Below are 23739 nucleotides of genomic sequence, written 5' to 3' on the forward strand. Positions count from 1 at the left end.
CGGCCGCCCCTCCCCTTTATGGTCCCCACCTCCCTCCCCTCTCTTCAGCCCCCGCGCCCCCATCCCGGTCGGCCCAGGCTCGACCCGAGGCCCGCCTCTGCCCGCCTCTCCCCGCCCCTCCGGTCCAGCCCCGTCCCTTCCTCTCCCTCCGCGGCTCTCCTCTCCCGGCCTCCTTCCCGCCCCCTCCCCTCCCCGACTGGCTGGGTCCGCTCGGACTTGGCCCGCGTCCCGCCCCCTCCAGCCCTCGGCCCCACCCGCAGCGGCTCGGCTCCGCCACTTCGGCGCTAGCTCCCGGGGCCGACGGGAGTGGGCTGCTTCGCGGGCGCGCTTGGCCGGCGACGCGGCAGGTTCTGGACGTCCATCTGTCCGTCGGTCCTCAGAGAATATCCAGTTCCGCGGCCCCGGGATGGGGCGGGCCCTGCTGCCGCTCCTGCCGTGGCTCTTCCTCCCCGCGCTGTGGAGGGGAGGTGAGTGCAAGGGGCCGGGGGCCGGGCGCGGGGGGCCGGGAGCTCGCCGACTCGGGCGCACCCAGCAGCTGGCAAGTTTGCAAACACCTCCCCCCGCCCCAGCGGTGCCGGGTGCTGAGGCGCAGGGGCTCCCACCCACGCACTGTCCCCGCACCCAGGCTGGGTCGTGGGCGCGCGTCCCAGTGGAGCCGGGGAGGGGTGGGCACCGAGGGCTCCCCTTAACCTCCAAGAGGGAAACAGAGCTCGGCCGGGCGCGCTGCAAGTCCTGAAATTTTCGGCAGAGGGGCATGCGCCGAAAACTTTTCCCTGGACATGGTTGCGTGGTTGGACCCAGGCTCTGGCGGGAGTTGTGGGAGCCGCAGACCCCATCATCCCCCGAGGGACCGGAGACCAGCAGGCTGCGGGAGTTGAGGTCGCAGTCCCGGTGCTAAGATCCACCAAGGCCAGAGTGCGACCGGGAGGGACTGTGGTCCGGCTGCTCCCCCCGGGCCCTCATGGGCAACATTAGCAGGGACACCCTGGGAGCGTGGGGACCCCGGAAAAATGGGAAGCATTCTTTTCACCCCTGTTACTGCTGAACCGAATCTAACGTGCTTGGTCAGCGTCTAGGTTTATCTCGACTCTGCCAGGCATTCCAGTATAAATACTCTTACCCATCCAGTACTGGATGGGTAAGTGGTGGCAAGGGAGGGCAGGTCCCATTCTGCATCTGCAGCTTGTTTGGAGGGTAAGTGATTAACGGGTTAGAAGTTTAATCGCTGATGCATTGCTTAAGGAAGCTGGAAGAAATGTAACCAGGCTTTATACTGAATGAACACGTCTCAGGCATTTTTCCTTAACTAAAAGGTTTAGCTTTCACCTATTACAGTCAAAGATGTTTTTTAAGAGTACCTGGGAAGTTCAATTTATAGTTAAACAATTTACTTCAGATTTTTTCCCTGTGAAGTTTTCATTGGAAAGCTCAAATAAGAAATTCTTAAGCAGTGCACACATTAAATTACATATACAATTTATAATTTGGGGCAACATAGCAATTTGAAGCAAACATCCGAAACATAAACCAAGCAAAGAATTAAAGCAATTCTGTTCTTTACCCCCAGCCCTCCACTAAACCCTCAAAAATTCCTCAGCATTTCTGCCAGATCCATTTCTCATAATCTGCTGCAAATCTGTTATATTTTGCTACTAGGGAAGGCTGGCCATTAACGGTAGTCTTGGACAGAGTGAATGTGGTGAAAATTATGGGAAAAGTAATAGAAACAGTCGTTTTGGTGGAAGACATTTTTTAAATGGAGCGTTTTTCTAATTTTTTTAAAAAGCTGTAATAAAGAAACTTTTGTAGCCAATAATCAGTTTAGGCAGATAATCATAAAAGGTCTGTTAAAATCCACCCAGCGGGAAGAACGAAAAGTTTCTCCAGTGTTTCTTTCCCTACCTTTTGCTTTTCATCTTGAATTTATCTGTGAGATGTCTGGCAGTGTTACATTTTACTTTGTGAAAAGCTGGAAGAATGGGCTTCTCACTGGCCAAATTAGGGCAGAAGTAAGAGTGCCGTAGGAAGAGATTAAAAATGGATACTGGACCCCTTGTCTAGGTTTACGATTTTCATATTGCATGTTGTGGTTTCAAGTGGTTTGCTCACCAGGCAGCAGAGGGGAGAGAGAGACAGGGTGTGAATGTGTGTTTAGACTCTACACTGTAGAGGAATGGATCATTACAATTTACGCATCACTTTCACCCTGGAATCCTCCCTACCGCTCACCCCCACCCCATACACACAAACACCCTCCCACAAAGACAAACACACACAGAACTGAAACTGCTGAACCAGGGACGTTTCTGGGCTCACCAATCTTTCCTTTCTGTTCCGTCTCTGATGGGGGTGCCAGTGAGCAACAGATCAAGCAAAGGGTAGCTCTAGAGGGCCCAGGAGAAGCTAGAGGACAAGAAATACAGAAGTGGATAAAAGCGAAGGCATTGCAAAGACCTAGCCGTTGATGAGGTTGTGCTTGCCCCTAAACTCAGCCCTTAGAACTAATTGGGCTTCTAAAACTCTTCAATGTTAGCATTTCTCTCCCAAACTGAAGCTGTCACCACGTTACAATATATTGTCAACATTTTCCCAGAAAGGACTTTAAGATGTCTAGTTGCTTATGGGCTTTGTATCAATGGACTCAAATGCTTTGTGGAAGTAAGCAGGGCACGTTTCAAAAATAAGTAATTTTTCAAAACTTATTCTGATCCACTTCCTTAAAGTTAGGGTTAGGGTTTTTCAAATTGAGAATAATTATTTTTTCAGTCTCATTTTTAGAAATAATTTCCAGGTTATTCTAGGAGCAGGGCCAGTGGGTTGCCAATCAGAGCTGGTTACGAGCAGGTTGCATCTTTAGGTGCCGGTGAATTGGGAACATGCCGCCAAGGTAGAGAGGCTGAGGCCGGACCTTGGTTTAAATGGGTTCCCCGGCCTGGAAATGAACACATGCAGACCCTCCGCTTCCCACATAATGGCCAGAATGAGACTTTGAAGATGAATCGAGCTGGGTTGTCCCCTTGTCTGACATCCTCCAGTGGCCTCCCTTCTTTACGAGAGTTGACAAGGACTCAGGGGCCTCCCTCTCCCTTTTTGACTCATTTCCAGTTACTCCCCCGTTGTGGCTGGAGCGGCACGTCTCTCCGGCGATTTTGCTGTGGATGTCCCCTTTGGCTGGAATCTTTTCCCCAGGATCTCTGCACACTGGCTGTTTCTAGTCGTTTGGGTCTCAGCTCAGATGTTCTCCCGGAGAGGCCTTCCCTCACTGCCACTGCTGCCAAAGTTATACACACACACTCCATGAAATAACACTACTGCCACCTGATGGGCTCCTCTTCACTTCCAGAGCATGATACTCATTTCAGGTGCTCAGCATCCACAGACGGTATCAAAGACCCAGGCCTCTGCAGGTCTCACCGTGTGTTCCTCCCGCTTCTCTCCTCCTACTGGCTTTTCCAGAAACAAGTGCTGCAGCTCCCATGACCTTGTGCTTGGGGCTTGGTTGCTAGAAAACAATCTTTCGTTTCACCGTGATGCCAAAGTGATCTCCTTACTAGAAATGTTAGGGTAGATTTTTGGACTATATTAAGGCCAATAGAGCAAGGTTAACGTATTTTATAGTGTCTTAACGATCCCAACTTTAAAAATAAGTCAAAAGCCAATTTTTCATGTTAAAGACACAGTTTTAACAGCTCCTTGCCCAGGGCGAATTGCCCGATTCCCAGGTCATTGGGGTCCCGAGTGCCTTGACTCTGGCCTGTTGTTACTAGTTTAATCTTAAACCGAAGCACATGGCTCTGGTTGGGATGCATCTCAGCAGGAAGTTAATCATTATAAAACCTGAAAAAAGCGGGTTCAGTCTGTGTGCTTCTAGGGCTTGGAATGAAAATTAACAGGGGCTGCAGCTCAGGGGCTGAGTGGCCAGTGGGCTGGGCTTCCTGTCCTGCCTAGCTGGCCTCTGGGGAGCCCTGGGGCAGTGACTAACTCTCAGGACCTCAGTTTCCTCACTGGTCCTGTGGGACTCTTTGTTATTTATGGAAGGATGAATGAGCCGGTGTCACATGGTAAATGCTTCAAAACTGTTAGCCATTATTACCCATGCTTCCTCTCCCTTCTCAACTCAAATTTTGCGGTAATTGTTTTTCTTAAACAAAAGGTATTGGGGGAAAAGTTTCTTCTTTTCTCACTGAAATATGTCCTAAATTGCAACTTGAAATACGAGGGCGGACCTATGGGCCATCCTCCACTGTTCAGAGCGCTCTGGTGGAGGGGCTGTGGGTGTCCATCCCAGAACGCTGAAGTCCTTGCTCTGTGGAACTGTTTTCTATTAGTTCTGCTAGCAAAACCCACGCTTGTCGCCTCAGATGAGGCAGGGCCTGTCCTGACCACTCCCCTCTTCACCCCCCCATCACCCTCACTTGTTGAATTCAGGCTTAACTTAGTCCAGGAATCGCTTCCTGTCATGTGCCTCTCAGGAAGGTATAAAAATGAAGTCCAATTCCTGCTCAGCTTTTCCCACATCACTCTACTCTAAAGTGGGTGTGGTTTTGTTTTAGTTTCATAACTTTTGGGGGGGGTTGTTTGAGTGTAAACATCCAGATAATTCCTTTCCTTTTTTCCAGCTAAAACTAGGTTTGCCAAATGCAGTCTTCTGGCTGCAATGGCTAGAGAATGAGGCTTTGTTTCTTAGATGACGTTCTGTGTCTGAGTGGGTGTGTGCAGGTAGTCTTGTAGCAGATAGACCGGACAGGGAGGCCCAGGTGCACTCCTGGCTTCCAGATGCTTCCTACTTGGTGGCAGGTGTAAGCGAGCCCCCAGGTACCCTGGGAAAGGCCCAGACTCCTCTGCATCCCACACTCTGGGCATTCGCTAATCCCTGACCCAGAGGTAACTTGTTCCCTATCTTGTTGCAGCCTTGCTGCCTCCAGCTAAAATGCTGAAAATGCAGCGTGGCAGGAGGATCCTGTGTGCAGCCCGTCGCAAGAATACCAAGAGTACCTACCAACCCAGCACTTTCTCTTTCCTGAGACTTTTTTTTCTTTGTCTGAAGTGTGGCTGTTGAACCGTATGGAAGATTTTTAACCACAGTGAGAGCCCAGGTCTTCCCCAATTTTGTGAGGCCTGGAAGCCTGGCCCCTCCAGCACCTGGAGCAGCTGGGCAGCCCTCCCTTCTTGGTTGCCTTGCCATTCCCACTCTGTCTGGGCCTCTGTCAGCCAGCAGGATCCAGTAGGCCTGGCCTAGCTACCACATCCAGGTCACCTTCTTAGGTCCTGGTGTTTTCAAGTGAAGGAAAGATAGTATGTCTTCAAGAGTTTGTTGAGAAACCTGCACTCCATTCTAAACCATTTTATTTCATCCTTTTGTCCATTTCATCCACTGTTAATGCCTCTTCCACTTAATGATAAAATGGATTTTCCACGAGTCTTGGGGGTGGCAGGGGTGGCGGAAGGAGCAGGGCAGAGGGGAGAGGGAGAAAAAGAGAGAGAGGAGACATATGTTGATTTTATGTTTGGCCCAATATCATACATGAGAAGTTTTACACCAAAAGCTAAGCATGTTTGAGAGACTTACGCTTGGAGAAAAACCATTGCATTTCATAAGAGCAATGCATAGATAATTGTGGCACCGAATTTTATGCTTGTATGTTTCTCCTTGTCCGCAGTCATTAACGGTGTCTTCCGGATTTTTCCCAGTCGATCCCTTCAAAGGTGTTGTCTAGCTTCTGGGGAGCCAGCCAAGGGCCCAGCAGGATCTGATCATCATGGGGTTAGAGCTCTGCCCCAGCTCACTCGGGGAGGGGCCCCATCCTCACAATTTAGGTCTCAGGCTGCCGCTCTGACAATCAGGCAAACACTGCTTGACAGATCCCTTTTCTTTGTAGGCTGCTTTTTGGGGCACGGGGTGGGGTTGGGTGCTCTAGCTACCACAGGCATTCAGGGCCAGTAGACGCCTTAGAATGTGCCTGAGCTCTGGTCCTGCCTCTCCTTGGACATACAAAGGGAAGCCTTGTTTATTTTGGAGACGAGATTGTTTTACTACTGTAAGCCGTGGGGCTTTTTAAAGCTACTAATAGAAGACCGATTTCATTATCGTTTTAGAAAATGATCTTTTTACCAGTAAGGACAGGCTGTCTTCGTGGAGGATATTAGAACATAGACTCAAACTTGCTGAAAGTACTTTTCTGTCCCTGCGCAACTTAGTGAATGCACAGCGAAGTGATGAATATTCATGGGCTCCCAAGGGTGGCCTCCAAGCCCGTTTTCCACTCGCTGCAGTTCAGGGCAGGCTGCCTCCACGCAGGAAGTGAAAGCAGCCTGTAAGCCTTTTTCCAATTCTGGCACACGATTCAAAGATTTGTGGATGAAAACAATGTCCTTTGAAAGTTTGGGGACAAAGAAAAAAAAGAACCTCTTAGATTTAGCATGAGATCTCAAGCATTAGGTTAAAAAAAAAATAACCACTTTGAGAGTCTGAAGATGTAAGTCCTCATCCCAGTTTCAACGTGCAGGGACAGCTGGGGTGTGATGCTTCGCCTTTCTGAAATTCCACATCTCCGTTGATTAAATGGCGTGGGGGGCGGGTTGCAGATAGGTGATTCTGGGGCCCCTGGTGGGTAGAAAATGGATTGTATCTGAAGGAGACAAGTGGGCTGGGATGTTTTCTCATCGTGAGGTTCAGACATGGTGCCTTCCATGAGTGTGATGCCGCCAGACCCCAGCTCTGCGCCTGACGCTGGCAAAAGGAGTGCAGGCATCAGCCCAGAAGTGGGGCTAGAGGCAGCGTGGGGTATTTCTTAAAAATGAGTCATGCCAGTGGCTTCTTTACTGTGGGAAGTTGCCCTTCCCCGCTGCCTGGGCTGTGTCCCCATGAAGGACCCCCTCCAGCTCTATCTGGGGCAACAGAATAGTCTGGAAACACGGAGGTGTATTTCTGAGGATACTGGACCTGCCCAAACAAATGACAATATGTTAGGTCACAAATTAAGTCTCAATACATTTAGAAGGATTTAAATCATACAAAGTGTGTTTTCTGGGGCTTCTCTGGTGGCGCAGTGGTTGACAGTCCGCCTGCCGATGCAGGGGACACGGGTTCGTGCCCCGGTCCGGGAAGATCCCACATGCCGCAGAGCGGCTGGGCTCGTGAGCCATGGCCGCTGAGCCTGCACGTCCGGAGCCTGTGATCCGCAATGGGAGAGGCCACAGCGGTGAGAGGCCTGCGTACCGCAAGAAAAAAAAAAAAAAATGTGTGTTTTCTGAACACGTGGACTGAAGTTAAAAATTAACAATGGAAGAAATTTAAGAAATCACAAAAGTAGAAATTGAACAACACTACTAAATAACGAATGGGTCAAAGAAGAAATCACAAAGAAAGTTAGAAAATATTCTGAGATGAATGAAAATGAAAACACAGCAAAACTTATGGACTTATGGGATGCATCTAAGAGGGAAATTTATAGCTGTAAGCACTGATATTGGAAAAGAAGATAGCTCTCAAATCAATAACCTAAACTTCCACCATAAGAAACTAGAAAAAGAAGAATAAATTAAACCCAAAGCAAGCAGAAGGAAGTAAATAATAAAAACTAGAGAGGAAATAAGTGAGATATCACTTTATACACATTAGGATGGGAATAGCAACAATAACAACAAAAGGCCAGTAACAGAGGTTGGCAAGGATTTGGAGAAATTGGAGCGTTCATACACTGTCACTGGAAAGGTAAAAGGGAGCGGCCTCTTTGGAAACGGTGTATCAGTTTCTTAAAAGGTTAAACATGAAGTTACTCTATGGCCCAGCAATTCTACTCTTAGGCGGATATCCAAGACAAATAAAAAATGTGTATTCACACATACAAAAAACAACAAAAAAGTCTAATTATTCAATATTATGATATAATTTTATATTTAGAAATTTAAAACTCTTTTATAAAAAAAATTGTAGAATGTAAAGCTCCAAAGCATTTTGGCTGCAAGAACCAGGAGAAAGTCAACTAGGAAGCATTTTCAAAATACAGAAGCCCAGGTCCCACCCAGGACCTATGGACTCAATCTTTGGGGTGTGACCCTGTCCTGCGTGGGTCCAGTCCGTTGTGTGTCACATCTCTTGTTACACTCCATGGATCCAGTGTGTCTGATTCTTGAGGAGGGGTGCAGAGCCTCACACCACCCCCTGGATTCCTCCGCCCAGGGCATGTATCAGAACCTGGCCACTGAGGGTAAGAATAAAATAGTTATGTTTATCCGGGGAAGGCAGCAAGTCTTGGACTAGGGTGAGAGCTGTGAGGCTGGATGATTCCTCAAGCCAAGTGCTCTTACTGAGACAGGAAGGGGGCAGGGCACACAACCTTTAAAAGAATGACATAGCCCTGGAGGACATGACATAAACTGGTTAGAACCAACTAGGTCCAAGATGGCAGATGAGTCAACTTCCACTAGACTTTGAGCCTCATTATACACTCATGGTAATACATCAGCCAAATGACACACCCACAGGAGTCATGACAGTTCCCCGGTCAACCATAAAATGTCAAAAAGTAGGCAGTGACCCAATTCCTGGAAATCTGCACCTTCCCCAAAATAGTTGCAATAATCCTCCCACTCATTAGCCTATGAAATTACCCACCCCTGTGAAAACCAACAACCCCCATACCCTGGCATCTCTTGCCTTCTGAGATGGCCCACACTCTGTCTGTGGAGTGTGTTTCTCCCTGAATAAACCTTCTTTCACTTTACTATCGCTCACTCTTGAATTCTTTCCTGTGTGAAGCCAAGAACCCACACTTGGTGGCCCATCCCAGGGACTCGCCCGAGACCTGGGACGAGACCATCCTCTTGTGCCCCACTCTTTTTCCTGCAACATTATGATTTTGGGACCTACGGGTGGAAAAAAGATTCCAGGAGGGATCCCATTATTCTTATCAGGTGGGCCAGCTAGTAAACAGAAAGGCCTATCTTTCTCTTTTTACCATCACATTTTTTTTTCTTACCTATTCTTTTATTTACATACTCAGATCTTGTGATGAAATATTTAGGATACACAGAAGAATATACAGGAATAAAACTCACCTCTGTGCTCACCACTCAGCATCAGAAATCAGACATGAGCGGTACAGTTGAAGACCCCCACTGCTCCCCTCTCTAGTCTCATCCCTTTGCTCCCCTCCTCCGGGACAAAAGCACTACCCCCTCCCCGCCATCGGTGTTTTAATTCCCACTCATCTCTCTATCCTTTGATCACGCATAATTATATTGGTAACACCGTAGTGTTACCATGTCCTTGGGGTTTACATTTGTTTGCACGTTACAGAAAACCTCACTTCAGCAGCTCCACCAAAGGGGACATCAACTGGGAGTCCTGCCATTCAGTTCAGTTTTGTCACTAACTACCTAGAGTGAGCAGAGACTCCACAGGTTAAGGGCTCAATCCCGTAAGACTGCCTCCCCCCCAACGCCCACTTCAGACACCAGCTCAGATGGAGTGTCCAGGCTGCCCACACTTCTGCCCAGCTGACTATAAATTCAGAATTCCCATGGCCTCCTCTCCCCCTCAGGTTTGATACTTCGCTAGACCGATTCACAGCGCTCAGTAAAGCGCTATACTTAGGATTACTGTTTCATTATAAATGATACAACTCAGGAACAGCCAAATGGAAGAGACATATAGGGCAAGGTATGTGGGAAGGGGCTCAGGGCTTCCATGCCCCCTCCGGTGTCCCGCCCTCCCAGCTCATCACCAACTCAGAAGCTCCTCAGACCTTGTTGTTTAAGCCCTTTATGTGGGATTTTATTACACAAGCATGATTGTTTAAGTCATTGGCCATTGGTGATTAGACTCAGTTTCCACTTCCAGAGACGTATTTGATCCCGAAGGCATCTGGGATGAGCCATTTTTCTGTCACCATATTTTGCAATTCATCCGCATTAAAGTTAGTAAATCCCCGCTTCTTGGGGATGTGGATTTTCTGGAGGCCAGGGAACTTGAACTTGGCCCTGCGCAGGGCATCAATCACGTGCTCCTTGTTCTGCCACTTAATGTGGATGGACATTACGACCTGGCCAGTGTGGACACTGGCCACTGTGCCCTGGGGCTTTCCAAAGGCACTGTGCATACCTGTCTGGAGCCTAGATTGGGGTTAGCATGCCAGACATGAATGTCCACTGCAGAGGGCTGTCTCCAGGGTCCCTTAGAGCAACCCATACAGGCAACAGGCTGCGTGTACTTCCGAGGAGGCTGCTGTTTGCATCCACCGCACACTGGGCTCCCATGGGGAAGAGGGCATGGTGGGCTTAGTTGGCTGCAAACATAGTATTTAATTATTATGCTTTTGATGTCTTCAGAGTCTATAGTGATACTCCCTGTTTCATTCCTGATATTAGTAATTTTTTTTTTTTTTGCGGTACGCGGGCCTCTCACTGTTGTGGCCTCTCCCGTTGCGGAGCACAGGCTCCGGACGCGCAGGCTCAGCGGCCATGGCTCACGGGCCCAGCCGCTCCGTGGCATGTGGGATCTTCCCGGACCGGGGCATGAACCCGTGTCCCCTGCATCGGCAGGCGGACTCTCAACCACGGCGCCAACCAGGGAAGCCCTGATATTAGTAATTTTTGTCTTCTTTTTTCTTTGTCAGTCTTGCTAGAGATTTATCAATTTTATTGATCTTTTCAAACAACCAGCTCTTTGTTTCATTGATTTTCTCTATTGCTTTTCTTTTTTCAATTCATTTCCTATATTTATTTTCTTCCTTCTGCTTGTTTTGGGTTTGCTTTGCTCTTCTTTCTCCATGTTATGAGATTAAACTACTAAATAAAATTTCCCCTCAAAACTGTGTCAACTGTGTCCGACATATTTTGATACATTGTAATTTCATTTTCATTCCGTTCAATGTATTTTTTAAAAAATTTCCCTGAGACTTCCCCTTTGATCCATAGATTATTTAGACATTTAGTTTGCAAGTATTTGGAAAATTTCTTGTTACCTTCTGTTATTAATTTATAATAATTTCCATTGTAATCAGAGAGTATAAACTGTATGATTTTAGTTCTTTTAAATTCGTTGAGATTTGCTTTATGGCTCAAGATAATGGTTTTTCTTGGTTTATATCCCATCGTCATTGGGAAAGAATGTGTATTCTGCTGTTGTTGGGTGGAATGTTCTATAAATGTAGTCTAGACTCTTTTCATTGGCAATCTCATCAAGTTCTTCTTTATCCTTGCTTATTTTGTGCCTAGTCCTTTGATCAATTGTTGAAAGAGAGATGTTGGAAGTCTCCAATTATAATTGTTGATTTGTTTATGTCTCCTTTCAGTTCTATTGGTTTTTGCTTCACATATTTTGAAGCTCTTTGCTTTAGTGCATACTCATTTAAGACTCCTATGTCTTCTTGGTAGATTGACTCTTATCCTTACATAATGTGTCTTACTGTCTCTGATAATTTTCTTTGTTTCGAAATCTACTTTATCTGATGTTAATGTAGGCATCCTGCTTTTCTTTTGGTTAATGGTTGCATGATATGTCTTTTTTCTATCTTTTTGTTCAACTTGCCTATATCATTATATTTGGAGTGATTTTTTTATAACTGGCAGACAGTTGGGTCATGTTTTTTAATCTACTCTGCCATTATCTGTCTTTTAATGGAAATATTTATGTCATTTACATTTAATGTAATTTGTGGTCTATTAGGTGTTGATGTTTTACCAGTTCAAGTGAATTATAGAATCCCTACCTTCTTCTAAGTCCCTTTACCTCCCCCATTTAAAGCATAATTATCTTAAATATTTCCTCTTCATATATAGAACCACATCAGACAGTGTTACAGTTTTTCTTCAACCATCAGATGTAGTTTAGAAAAATCAAGAGGAGGAAGAAATTCTATTGTATTGACCAGTATTCTTGCTTTCTGTGTTTTTTCCTCCCTCCTGATGATTCAGGTTTTCTTTTTTTATTGTTTCTTTTCTGTTTAGAGAATTTCCTTTAGCTATTCTTTTAGAGTAGGTCTGCTGATGACAAATTCTCTTAGTTTTCCTTAATATGAGAATATTTTGATTTCCCCTTCATTCCAGAAGAATTCTGAGTTGACATTCCTTTTCTCTCATCACTTAGGAAAATGGCCACTTCCTTCTATCCTCCATGGTTTTTAATGAGAAATTCACTGTCATATGAATTGGTTTTCCCCTATAGGTAAGGTGTCATCTCTCTCTCTCAGTGCTTTCAAAATGTTTTCTTTGTCTTTAGTATTCAGAATTTTGATTATAATGTACCTTGCTGTGGATATTTTGAGGGGTTATCTTATTTTGGGTTCATTCAGATGTTTAATTTTGTAGGTTTATATCTTTTGTCATATTTGGGGAGTTTTCAGCCATTATTTCTTCAAGCGCTTTTTCAGCCTTGCCATCTTTGTCTTCTCCTTCCAGGACTCTGATGATACAAATGTTAACTCTTCAGTAATATAGTCCTACAGGTTGCAGAGGCTCTGTTCAGTTTTTTCTGTTGTTCAGATTGGATAATTTTCTATTGCTGTATCTTCTGGTTCGCTGATTCTTTCCTCTGCCCCTTCATTCTGCTGTTGAGCACATCCACTGAGTTTTTTATTTTGGTTATTGTATTTTTTAGTTCAAAAATTCCCATTTGTTTCTCTTCTCAATCTTCTCTTTCTTTACTGAGACTTGGCATTTATTTGCTAAGGCTTCCTATTTTATTCATGTGTTTCATATTCGTAATTGCTCATTGAAGTATTTTTATGATTCCTTCTTTAAAAGCTTTTTCAGATAATTCCCTGTCATCTTGGTGTTTGTATTTCGTTCAGTTTCAGACAGAATTTTTTAATTGAAGCCTAGACATTTGGGGTACTATGAGACTGACTCTTATTTGTCTTTTGTTTTACTTGGTTTTCTCTGAAACGCCGTGGTAGGGGGCCTCACTGCCTGGTGGGGGTAGAATTCCAGGTTCCCCACTCAGCCTCCATTGACATCTAAGTATGGGCTGGTCCTCATCCTCATTACTGCTGGTCAGGGGTGGGGTGGGAGTTCTGGCTGAGGGAGGGGTAGGAGTGCCTGATTACTTTCCACCTGTTCCCCACCTGACCTCCACCGACGCTAGGGAGTAGTGAAAGCCCTGAATCTCTACTAGGCTTCCTCTCATACCACCCTGCTGGGGACGAGGAGAGATGCCTTGTTAATGCCATGTGGGAGTAAAAGTCGAGGCTCCCCACGTGGGCTTTACTAACACCAACCAGTAGGGATGAAAGTGCCAGTTCCCTCCTTGGCCCGCTCTGATACCAGCCAGTGGAACATTTGTGGCACCTCTATACAGCCTGGGAAGGGTCCAAGTCTAGGCTCCCCACTTGATCTTTTCTGGCATGGGTGGGGATGGGGCCGTGGTTTTTCCTGGGCTGTTTGCCTGGAGGAGAGCAGTTTACTGTTTAAAAGCCTTCTGTCTTGCTGAGGCGCCCTTTCCTAGTCCTTTGACTAGAGATAGCAGGCTTTTGTTGTTGTTTTTTGTCTTTGCCTGTTAGCATTTCCAAATCTGGGACACAAAGGACAAAAGGAGACCCAGGGAATTCGTCACCATGTTGTTCCTGGGTCCTGAGGTCCCTAGTTGGTTTACCATCTGTCCACTCTTCAGGGTTTTAAAAAATGTTCGTTTTATATATCAATATAATGCCCGGTGTTTTTAGGTGTACTTAGTGGAAGAAATAGGGGAAAGTCCATCTACTCTGTTTTTGGAGGGAATTCTGTGCCCTCTGTCACTTAAGAAAGACTTGGACAAACTGTGCTTGCTAAGGTGTTTGGTCTTTAGCGACGGTCACGTTTTAGGAAGGAAATACTTTTTTCTGAAAAGAAAGACTAAAATTAATAGGATTTCAGGTATTGGTAGGCTGGAGGATGTGTGTCAGGGGTGGCAGGACAGAGGAGTTAAACTTGGGGACAGAGCGTCTCTCCTGGGTCTTGTGAAAACCATAGCTGGTTCTTGCGGAGAAGCAGCCCCAGATGACCCAGGGACCAGGGGGGCGGCTGCTTCACAACCCTGGCCAGAAAGTGTCCCCTCAGCCTTTCTGTGACACTTGGCATGCTGCCAAAGGGGAAAGAGAAGGAAAGCCACCCTTGGTTGGGTAAACATATATTCCTGTTTCACTGCAAGAGGCTGAAGGATCTAAGTCAGCATAATCGGTTCCATATGTTGGCCTTTGATAGTCCAGACATGACTAGTTGCACCTTTGAAACAAGGCAGATCAGATGTTTCATGTTATGAAAGCCATAACTGGCATGGATTGTGTGCCTGCGCAGTGTTCCGTGTGCAGTGTTCTGCTCTGATCTCTGAGAGAAGGAGGTGTTACCTGTCTTCCTTCACAGATGAGGATACTGAATCTCAGAAGGACAAGGGACTGGCGTCTGGCCTCTGAGTGGCAGAGCTGGGACTGAACTCAGGCACCAGAGTTCTTGTTCTTCCCACGCTCCCAAGCCACATGGCTTCTAAGCATCAGGTCTAAACCCTCAGGAGCACCCCCCCCCCCAACAAGAGGATTTGGTCCACCGGATGGATCCATTCCCTAATTCTCTAGGAATTAGGTCTGACCCTAATTCCTGTAGAATCACTAGAGGAGGTTTTTTAAAATCCCGAGATGCCTAAGCTGCACTGCTGGCCAGCTAATTCAAGCTCTGGGTGAAACCTAGGCATCAGAGCTTTAAAAGCTTCCCTAGAGATCCTGATGTTCTGCTGGTTTTGAAAGCACGGTGGAGAGTTAGAAAATGATGGGAAAGAGTCAGTCAGTCGCAGTCTGCTGGGGAAGCTTCTTTTGCAAAGCACTTCTATCAAGAAACAGTCAAATGGGGCTTCTCTGGTGGCGCAGTGGTTGAGAGTCTGCCTGCCGATGCAGGGGACGCAGGTTCGTGCCCCAGTCCGGGAAGATCCCACATGCCGCGGAGCGGCTGGGCCCATGAGCCATGACCGCTAAGCCTGTGTGTCCGGAGCCTGTGCTCCGCGACGGGAGAGGCCACAACCGTGAGAGGCCCGCGTACCGCAAAAAAAAAAAAAAAGAAACAGTCAAATGCTCAAGTCAGAAAGTGGGGTGCAGGCTGAAGGGGGTTATGGGGGGCTGCCTAAAGCCCTTTGAGTTCCTTGGAGTCTTTTTTTTTGGAGCCAATGCATTAGGGGCCCAGGGGGAGTGAGGAGTCAACCTGATAATCATGCGTTTGGCTCAGAGGCCTGAGCCACCGCACATCCTCCACGTGAGGGCACAGAGAGGTTGGCTAGCTTGCTTGGTGTGTTGGGGTCCCTGTTTGCCCCTCTACACCCCTTCCTCATCCTGCTCTAGGCCCCAGGAGGCCAGCCTAGGGGGAGGGCGACAGTGAACTCGCTGGGCTCTGGCTCCAGCTGGTTTGTGCTAAAGGATACTAAGTTGCGTTTACTTAGCTAAGTATAACCCACATAGGCATTGTTTATCTGAAATCCAAGTGTAAGTGGGGCATCCCGTTTCTTATCTGGCAACCTGGTGCCCGCCCACCGGAGGCTGTGTAGAAAATCTGACTCACCAACACCATGTTTCATACCAACCCCACTTTCTACCCTGTGCAGGCATCTCAGTGGTTCACTGTCACCTCTGCTTTTTTTCTGCTGAGGCTGTGACCCCTCCAGACACATGCAACCCACCAATTACTCCCCTTTGTTTCCGGTAAAGCCCCTGCCGGGGCCCCTTCCCTCAGGTCAGCTCTCGGTTTCTGCCTGCACTTTTCCTGTGCTAGGTGCATTTATCCCATGAATGGCCCTTCTTCTTTTTAATTCTCTCCAAGTGGCGGAGTGCTGTGCACTCAAGTTAATTTTTACCATTTACAATTTGGGGACAATCAGGTCAGGTGATTTCAGGTTGAAGGGTTTTTTAAAATGTCCTCTCATTCAGTGTTGCTACGCTTTATCAACTGAGAATCCTTTGCGTTTGCATAAAGTGAAATGATTCTAAGTAGACAGTTTCTGCTTGTTCAGGGTTTGGCCTCAGCCATCTTCGGGGGTGAGAGGAGGAGTTTTTAACCAGGTGACAGCGAAGCGCTCACGGACACGATTCAAACATCGGCCTGGGGGGCACACATGGAATGGGGCGGCTCTGGTCCACATAACAGCCCTTTCTCCTGGGTGGGGGGCGCCGACACAGGGTGTGACAAGGGAGAGGGACGGGGAGTGGACACAAACAGGATTCCAGATGCCAAAAAGCCTTTTCTGTAAACTGCAAACCCGCCCCAGAATGGGGCCTTTCTCCTCCCAACCGCTGGGGCCTGCTTGATAGCAGATCCCACCGTGGGCAGCGAGGCCGAGGAACCCTTAGCGCCTGGACCAAAGTGCATCCTCCTTCTGCTCCGCGGTGGGGAGCAAAGAACCCCTAGGAGTTCAAGGATAAGTCTTCCCTCGTGCAGCCGCCTCTGGGTCTCCGGATTTTGAGGCTGAACTTCAGAGAGCTCGGCTCATGTCCCCACCTGTTCTGTTGTCTGAGAAGGAGTAGGGAGAACCCGGTGTGGCTCCCACTGGCTGGCACTGCAGCCCTGCTGTTATTTGACCCAGCCGGCCCAGGTGCTTCTGGTTCCTTCCCAGGTCTTCGGGGTAGTAAAGAAGGCTGATGGCACATAACACCAGCCTGCACTCTCCCTCCCGCGCAGCTGCCGCCCTGCCCAACCCCCCTTTTGCAGCTTAGAGGGACTCCAGGGTCAGGGGGCGGCGTGAGGTTGCCATTCCGCCTAATACCCCGGGACCTGCGATTTCAGCAGCCGCCGCTTCCTCTATCCACCTTGGGCTGCGATCCTGAAGCTTCAGTAAAAATCTAAAGCGGGGCTTCCCCGGTGGCGCAGTGGTTGGGAGTCCGCCTGCCGATGCAGGGGACGCGGGTTCGTGCCCCGGTCCGGGAGGATCCCACATGCCGCGGAGTGGCTGGGCCCCGTGAGCCATGGCCGCTGAGCCTGCGCGTCCGGAGCCCGTGCTCCGCAACGGGAGAGACCACGACAGTGAGAGGCCCGCGTACCGCAAAAAAAAAAAAAAAAAAAAAAATCTAAAGGAGCTCATGCTGGGAAAGAGTGGTGAAGACCAGCCCTGAAGAGATTCCTTAGAGCTCTCTTTAATGGTTGCATCGATGCCCACTTAACAGAAAGGACTGGGGGCGGGGGGTCGCAGTTCTGCTGGTGAAGCTTGTTTTGCAAAGCACTTCGACCAAGAAGAAGTCAAATGCTCGAGTCAAAAAGTGGGGTGCAGGCTGAGGGGGGTTACTTCACAGACTTGAAGTATGCTTTTTCCTCTCATTCATGGGTGGCAATTATGTTGCTCCAGTGTTGCCATTCTGTATGCATTGTCTAAGACAGACCTTCCCCATTAGTCCCAGCGCTCATTCCCACAAGGCCCAGAAATTCCTCCTTTGTGTGGTCAAAGGCCGGGTTCAGCTGCAGGCCAGTCACAGCAGCGGCTGGTGTCTGTGGAGGCACTGATCATCTGATCGTCTCCCACCCCGCCGGGTACTCCTGTCCTTGCAGGGGGTCAGAGCATGACAGAGCTTTCCTGAGGTCATGGGTCAGGCATCCAGGGACTGGGTGGGCCTTGGCTCTCTAACCACAGAGTTGCTGGCCAACACCCAAGCATCACTGCCCACCAACCCGTCTGCCATCATGCACGCTCCGCAAGCACTCAGCAAATATTCATGGATTTAAGGGTGGGATGCGCTACTCGATCACACAGAAAATAGCTTACTTTTAAAAATTTATTTTATTGAAGTATAGTCGATTTACGATGTTGTATTAATTTCTGCTGTACAGCAAAGTGGCTCAGTTATACACATATAAATACATTGTTCATATTCTTTTCCACTATGGTTGATCACAGGATACTGAATATGGTTCCCTGGGCTATACAGTAGGACCTTGTTGCTTATCCATTCTGTATATAATAGTTTGCGTCTGCTATTCCCAAACTCCCTCCCAATCCTTCCTCCCCCACCCGCCCCGTGGCAACCACAGTCTGTTCTCTATGTCCTTGAGTCTGTTTCTGTTTTGTAGATATGTTCATTTGTGTCCTATTTTAGATTCCACATATAAGTGATATCATATATTTGTCTTTCTCTGACCTACTTCACTTAGTATGATAATCTCCAGGTCCATCCATGTTGCTGCAAATAGCATTATTTCATTCTTTTTTATGGCTGAGTAACATTCCATTGTATACGTGTACCACATCCACTCGTCTGTCGATGGACACTTAGGTTGCTTCCATGTCTTGGCTATTGTGATCAGTGCTGCTGTGAACATAGGGGTGCATGTATCTTTTTGAATTAGAGTTTTCTCTGGATATATGCCCAGGAGTGGGATCGTATGGCAGCTCTGTTTATAGTTCAGAAAATAGCTCCTTCCCTAGCATCCCCTCGTTGACCAGTTTTGAGTCTAGGAGGCTGTGGTCCTCAGTATCTGCCCCACCGCAGCTGCAGGTGGTTTGGGGAGGAGATGCTGCTACAGAGGCCTGGCTACAGACCCACCACAGTCCCACTCCTAGCCACAGCAGTGTCCCTGCCTGTGTCACACCCATTTATTCTGTAGGTGTTCACTGCATATCAGCTCCGTGCCAGGCATCAGGCTGGGTTCAGAGGATACCGCCTCCAGCCCTCAAGGAATCTGCAGGCAAATTTGTTCAGAAAAACAAGGCAAACCTCAAACAATGGACCATAGGTCTAATCACTTTACTCGTTGGCTGAAGAAACAGTTGCTAATCACATCCCTTGGGCCTGTCCCCGTGCTGAGCACTGGAGGAAGATGATGGTAACACAGTCCTTGTCTTTAGGAAGCTGGCCTTGGAATCTGGTCAAGGCCTGGGTGGTCATTGGAAACACAGGGGCACACAGCAGGGGCGCTCCACGACCAACTCCAGGACTGGATGGATGTGGCCCCCTGGGGTGGGCGGATGAACTGCTGGAACATGTGGACAAGCTGCTCTTGGGCCTGAGTGGGAGGCCATTTATCCAAGTTGTTCAGCTGCATTTGCCTGTGAGGCCAAACTTCCCACTTTAGCCGCTGTCCCGTCCACATGAGAAAATAACCGTGACAGAAGATGGGAGTGGGGAAGGGAAGGGGGAGATTTCTCGTGAATTCCAGCGGCAGCCTGCTTTTCCACGTGTGCCGTGGAGAGAGGACCATATTCTCATTAAGTCTCTGACTGTGGGCTTTTAATACACCTCTGACTCTGGCTAAAAACATTGTCTCCGCAATGGGGATCATCAAACAGGCCTACCACGTTTGCTTTTGTCATCTTGAAAATGAATTAACAAGAACACGTTAATGAAAAGTAAAGGTTTAAAAAATGTTTGGTCTGATCGCATCCTCCTACTGTCACTACCTCGCCCCACCAACAAAATAATTTTAAAGTCTTCCACTTCTGTGAGGAAAAACAGGGGTAGGGACATTATACAACTGAAGTAGTCAGAACACTGAAAAATTAGCAGCTTAAAATGTAATTTCTAATCGATCATTGCCCTGACTTTGGGGTCCAAAACCTTGGAATCGTTTTCATCTTGCCTTTTCCCACATTATCCGTATTCAGTCAAGGCCCCCATATACAGCTGGCGAGGTTATGCACTGCACAGCACATACTGTAAAGCACCGTTTACACTGAAAACTATGCGGGGCAACACCCCATCCCCACCCCACTCCTTGCCAAAGCTGCGCAGTGAGAACCTCACCAAGCATGCGTGTATGTTCAGCCCTCAGCGTCAACCCCTTAGATCAGCAGTTCTCAAGTACTGGGCCGTGGCAGGTTTTACTGATACAAAGAGAAAGTAATAGAAGTAATAATAACTATGAGCGCTTACTATGAGCCAAACATAGTAATGACTCCTTTATTCCTAACCGCAACCCTGTGGGACACCATTATTATTACATCCCCATTTTCCCTATGGGGGCCACACTATCCAAGCAATGGCCAGGATAAAGCTGCCAGGTGTCCACTCCTGAGAGCTGCCCTGTGTTACGCCCTTCCTAAACATTTGGTGTCAAACTGACGTATCTTTTTTTTTTAATATATATATATTTTAATTATTGAAGTATAGCTGATTTACAATGTTGTGTTAACTAATGCTGTACACCAAAATGATTCAGTTATACCTATATATACATTCCTTTTCAGATTCTTTCATATTCTGAAAGAATATGAAAGATACTGAATATAGTTCCCTGTGCTACATAGTAGGACCTTGTTGGTTATCCATTCTGTATGTAGTGGTTTGCATCTGAAACTGACCTTTCTTTTTGACGTGATGGCAGTACTCGAGGACGCTGTTGGGATCAGCCCCTCTTCTCTTTCCTGCATCCTTCCTGCTACGTCCTGGCCCCTCCCGTAGTTAGGGCTCCGATACCTTCCTGCCGTGTTTCCTACGTCCTGGCCCCCTCCTTCCTCCCTCTCAGGCAGATGTCCACGCCCCGGTCAAGCATGGCTCTGATCTTCTCCCTCCACTGCTCAGAAACCTTCCAGGAATCCCTATTCCCTCCGCGGCGATTCAGGGCTCTCCACGTTCAGCCTCATTTCACTGTATCTCTCATTTTTCTCCTAGCACAGAAGCACCACCCTGCAGCTAAACTGGTGTTCCCAAACTATGAGGGCCTCTTCCTTTCACTCCAGTTTTCCACCACCTCTGCCCCTTGAAACCCTGTCAACCCTCCCCTACCCCTCCTTTAATTCATGCCCTTACCTATTCATTCAACAAACCTATTTTGAGCACCTCCGAGGAACTGACTACAGTGTGGGGGACTTTCAGTCAACCCGGCAGGGGAGAAAGAATTGAATGAGAAATTACAGATGTTACAAAGGGGAGGGTCCCAGCACCTGACCTGGGAGGTTTAACTAGACAGGGTGGCGGTGGGGAGATCAGGGAAAGCCTCCCACGAGCACACAGTTAGCTGTGTCCCCTCCCCCCTTTAACTCCTGGGACCCTCTGCTGCCTATCTTCTGGGGCAAGTGACTTTCCGTATCCCATTGGACAGTCACAGCAAATCTTAGACCTGGAGGTGCTGTTATATAAATATCTGTTGGCAATTCAATCATACTACCAGCTTCTGGCAAATGAAATTGTGGAGATCAGTTACCTTTTAAACCATCCATAGTGATTACGGGGTTTGACTGCTCCCCAGTTTCAGTGATGTCATCTGACTGGATGGCTTTGCCATTAGTTCGTTCAGTGAGCAGCTCATAGTAAACTAACGCTTATACCCCAAACTATAACCAGAGGTTATCTTGCACGGTTGGGATTACAAAACAGGTTTCCATTTTATACTTTCTGTGCTCCCATAAATATTTGAACTTTTTACAACAGACTTGTGTTACCTTTATAATTAGAAATGCTCAATTTTTTTTTAAATATTTATTTATTTGGCTGCGTCAGGTCTCAGTTGCGGCGTGCGGGAACTTTCATTGTGGTGCGCGGGCTCTTCCCTGCAGCGTGCGGGGCTTCTCTCTAGTTGTGGCAGGTGGGCTCCAGAGTGTGCGGGCTCAGTAGTTGCGGCACGTGGGCTCTCTAGTTGTGGCTCACGGGCTCCAGAGAGCACAGGCTTAGTGGCCCCACCGCATGTGGGATCTTAGTTCCCCAACCGGGGGTTGAACCTGTGTCCCCTGCATTGGAAGGCAGAGTCTTAACCAATGGAGCACCAGGGAAGTCCCAGGAATGTTCAGTGTTTTTAAGGAAATTAAACAAACCAAAGGAAGCATCATTTGTTTCTCCCACTCTACTTTTTTGCCTTATATTTAACACACAAGAAAAAAAAAGTTATTTGGACAAAACCCCTGACTCCCCACCTCAAGAAATAGGAAAGACTGCAGGTAAGTTTGCCTCCAAGAGGCAGAGGTGAACTTAAGTGCTTTGAAGCCTGTAGAAAAAGAGTGTTCTGAGGAGGGTCTACAGGCATAAGATAAATAGCTAGAGCAGCCATTACTGCAGAGGGATCCCCAAATCAGACAAGATGGGGAGCATCCATTACTGCAGAAGGGACCCCCCCAAATCAGAGAAGATGGGCTTCACCTCTTCCTACCATCCCTGTACATAAAGTTTGCCTGGCGTGGGGACGACAGGAGAGGCAGGGGCCCCTCTCTGCAGAATCACCCTGACCTCCACTCCTTGGAATAAATCACCACTCCTGTCACAGCACACTAATCTCTCTGGACGACTGAGCTCAAGGCCAGCCAGCAGCCGGCCCACAAAGCCCTCCCCCAGAGCTGGCAGAGAACCCCTGCACTCCCAGAGCCCCCGAGACCTCAGCCTCAAGGACAAGCAATGAGCTCTCGCTGGTTTCTTATAGTGAAACCTCTTGTCCTCCAACCTGGCGTTCACCCCCGGACGCAGTTCCCAAATGCAGCAACTGTGAGAGTTGACCTGGTCGGGGAGAGAGAGCTGGATGGAGAGGACTCCCTGGCAGGAGCCCTGGCCCTCCATTCAGGGATAAGTGTGGTCCAGAGTGACCTGCAGGGAGGAAGCCAGAGGTATAAATTCTCAGATCCCCGCTTTTGCTCCCAAATCTGCTTGTACCTCCATTCACCCAATGAGTACTTAACTGAATCCTTATACTCAAAAAATTTTTTTAAGATTTTTTTTTTCTTTGATGTGGACCATTTCTCAAGTCTTTATTGAATTTGTTACAATATTGCTTCTGTTTTATGTTTTGGTTTTTTGGCCGCGAGGCATGTGGGATCTTAGTTTCCCGACCGGGAATCGAAACTGCAGCCCCTGGAAGGAGAAGTCTTAACCACTGGACCTCCAGGGAAGTCCCTATACTAAAAATTACTTGTTGTTTATCAAGTTTAACTGGGTGTCTTTTGTTCTTGTTTGCTAAGTCTGCACCCCCTGCACACACGCACTCAGGAGCGCACGAGGGCATGACGTCCTGAGCATGGCAGGAGGCATGAGGCGCCTCTGTGTACCCCCCATCACTCACCCACAAGGTGCCAGCCTGTGTCTCTCCTCCCTGCCTGTCTCACCACCCGTGGTCAATGTATTTGAATAAATTACAACTAGTATAGAATGTACGTTCCAAAAATGCCATTAAAACTAAAAGTACGGGCTTCCCTGGTGGCACAGTGGTTGAGAGTCCGCCTGCCAATGCAGCGGATACGGGTTCGTGCCCCGGTCCGGGAGGATCCCACGTGCTGAGGAGCGGCTGGGCCCGTGAGCCATGGCCGCTGAGCCTGCGCGTCCGGAGCCTGTGCTCCGCAACGGGAGAGACCACAACAGTGAGAGGCCCGCGTACCACCAAAAAAAAAAAAAAAAAAAAAAAAACTAAAAGTACAACTGATGTGAGCCTATATTTTTAGAAATTCTTGTGGGTCAGATGAAATCAAAGTATTTCCAGGTCTCTTCCTGCAGGAAAGCATTTTGCTGGAAGCTCCAAGTCATTCTATAGCTGGTGACATAAGCACATGTTGATTTTTTTTCCCCCATGCTTAGGGTGGGTCATGCTGAGGCACAAGAATTGTAAACTCGCCCCTTTGTGACCAGTAGCAGCCTTTGCAAGACTGTTGGCCAAGCATAGTCTTGTGACTGAGCAGACAGTAGGAAGGTGATCTCAGGCGCCATCACCTGCCTGCCATGCTGGTGAGATGGGTATGAGGGATTTGGAATGAGTCACGAATTGCAAAAACTGGGTGAGGGTCTTCCCTGGCGGGCCAGTGGTTAAGACTCCGTGCTTCCGATGCAAGGGGCACGGGCTCGATCCCTGGTTGGGGAGCTAAGATCCCACATGCCATGCAGCACGGTG

The 23739-nt window shown here is 47.9% G+C and overlaps 1 protein-coding gene and 1 non-coding gene across 3 annotated transcripts in view; one reads left to right on the forward strand and one right to left on the reverse strand.

Moving 5' to 3' along the window:
• The first annotated feature begins 294 nt into the window (after positions 1 to 294).
• MERTK (MER proto-oncogene, tyrosine kinase) overlaps positions 295 to 23739 on the forward strand; it is a 113632-nt gene continuing 90187 nt past the window's right edge. Inside the window, exon 1 of one of the 2 annotated variants that reach the window (XM_029232082.1) lies at positions 295 to 467. In XM_029232082.1, the coding sequence (XP_029087915.1) occupies positions 407 to 467 (61 nt within the window). In that variant the 5' untranslated portion in view covers positions 295 to 406. The remainder of the gene's footprint in view (positions 468 to 23739) is intronic. The other variant, XM_029232083.1, reaches the window with a different exon arrangement.
• Positions 10161 to 10295, reverse strand: LOC114901196. Its single transcript, XR_003795074.1, has one exon. It is a non-coding gene; the product is annotated as a small nucleolar RNA SNORA70 (small nucleolar RNA).

Source organism: Monodon monoceros, unplaced genomic scaffold (genome assembly GCF_005190385.1).
Source record: "Monodon monoceros isolate NGI ecotype Baffin Bay Population unplaced genomic scaffold, NGI_Narwhal_1 Super_Scaffold_19, whole genome shotgun sequence".
Lineage (NCBI taxonomy): Eukaryota > Metazoa > Chordata > Mammalia > Artiodactyla > Monodontidae > Monodon > Monodon monoceros.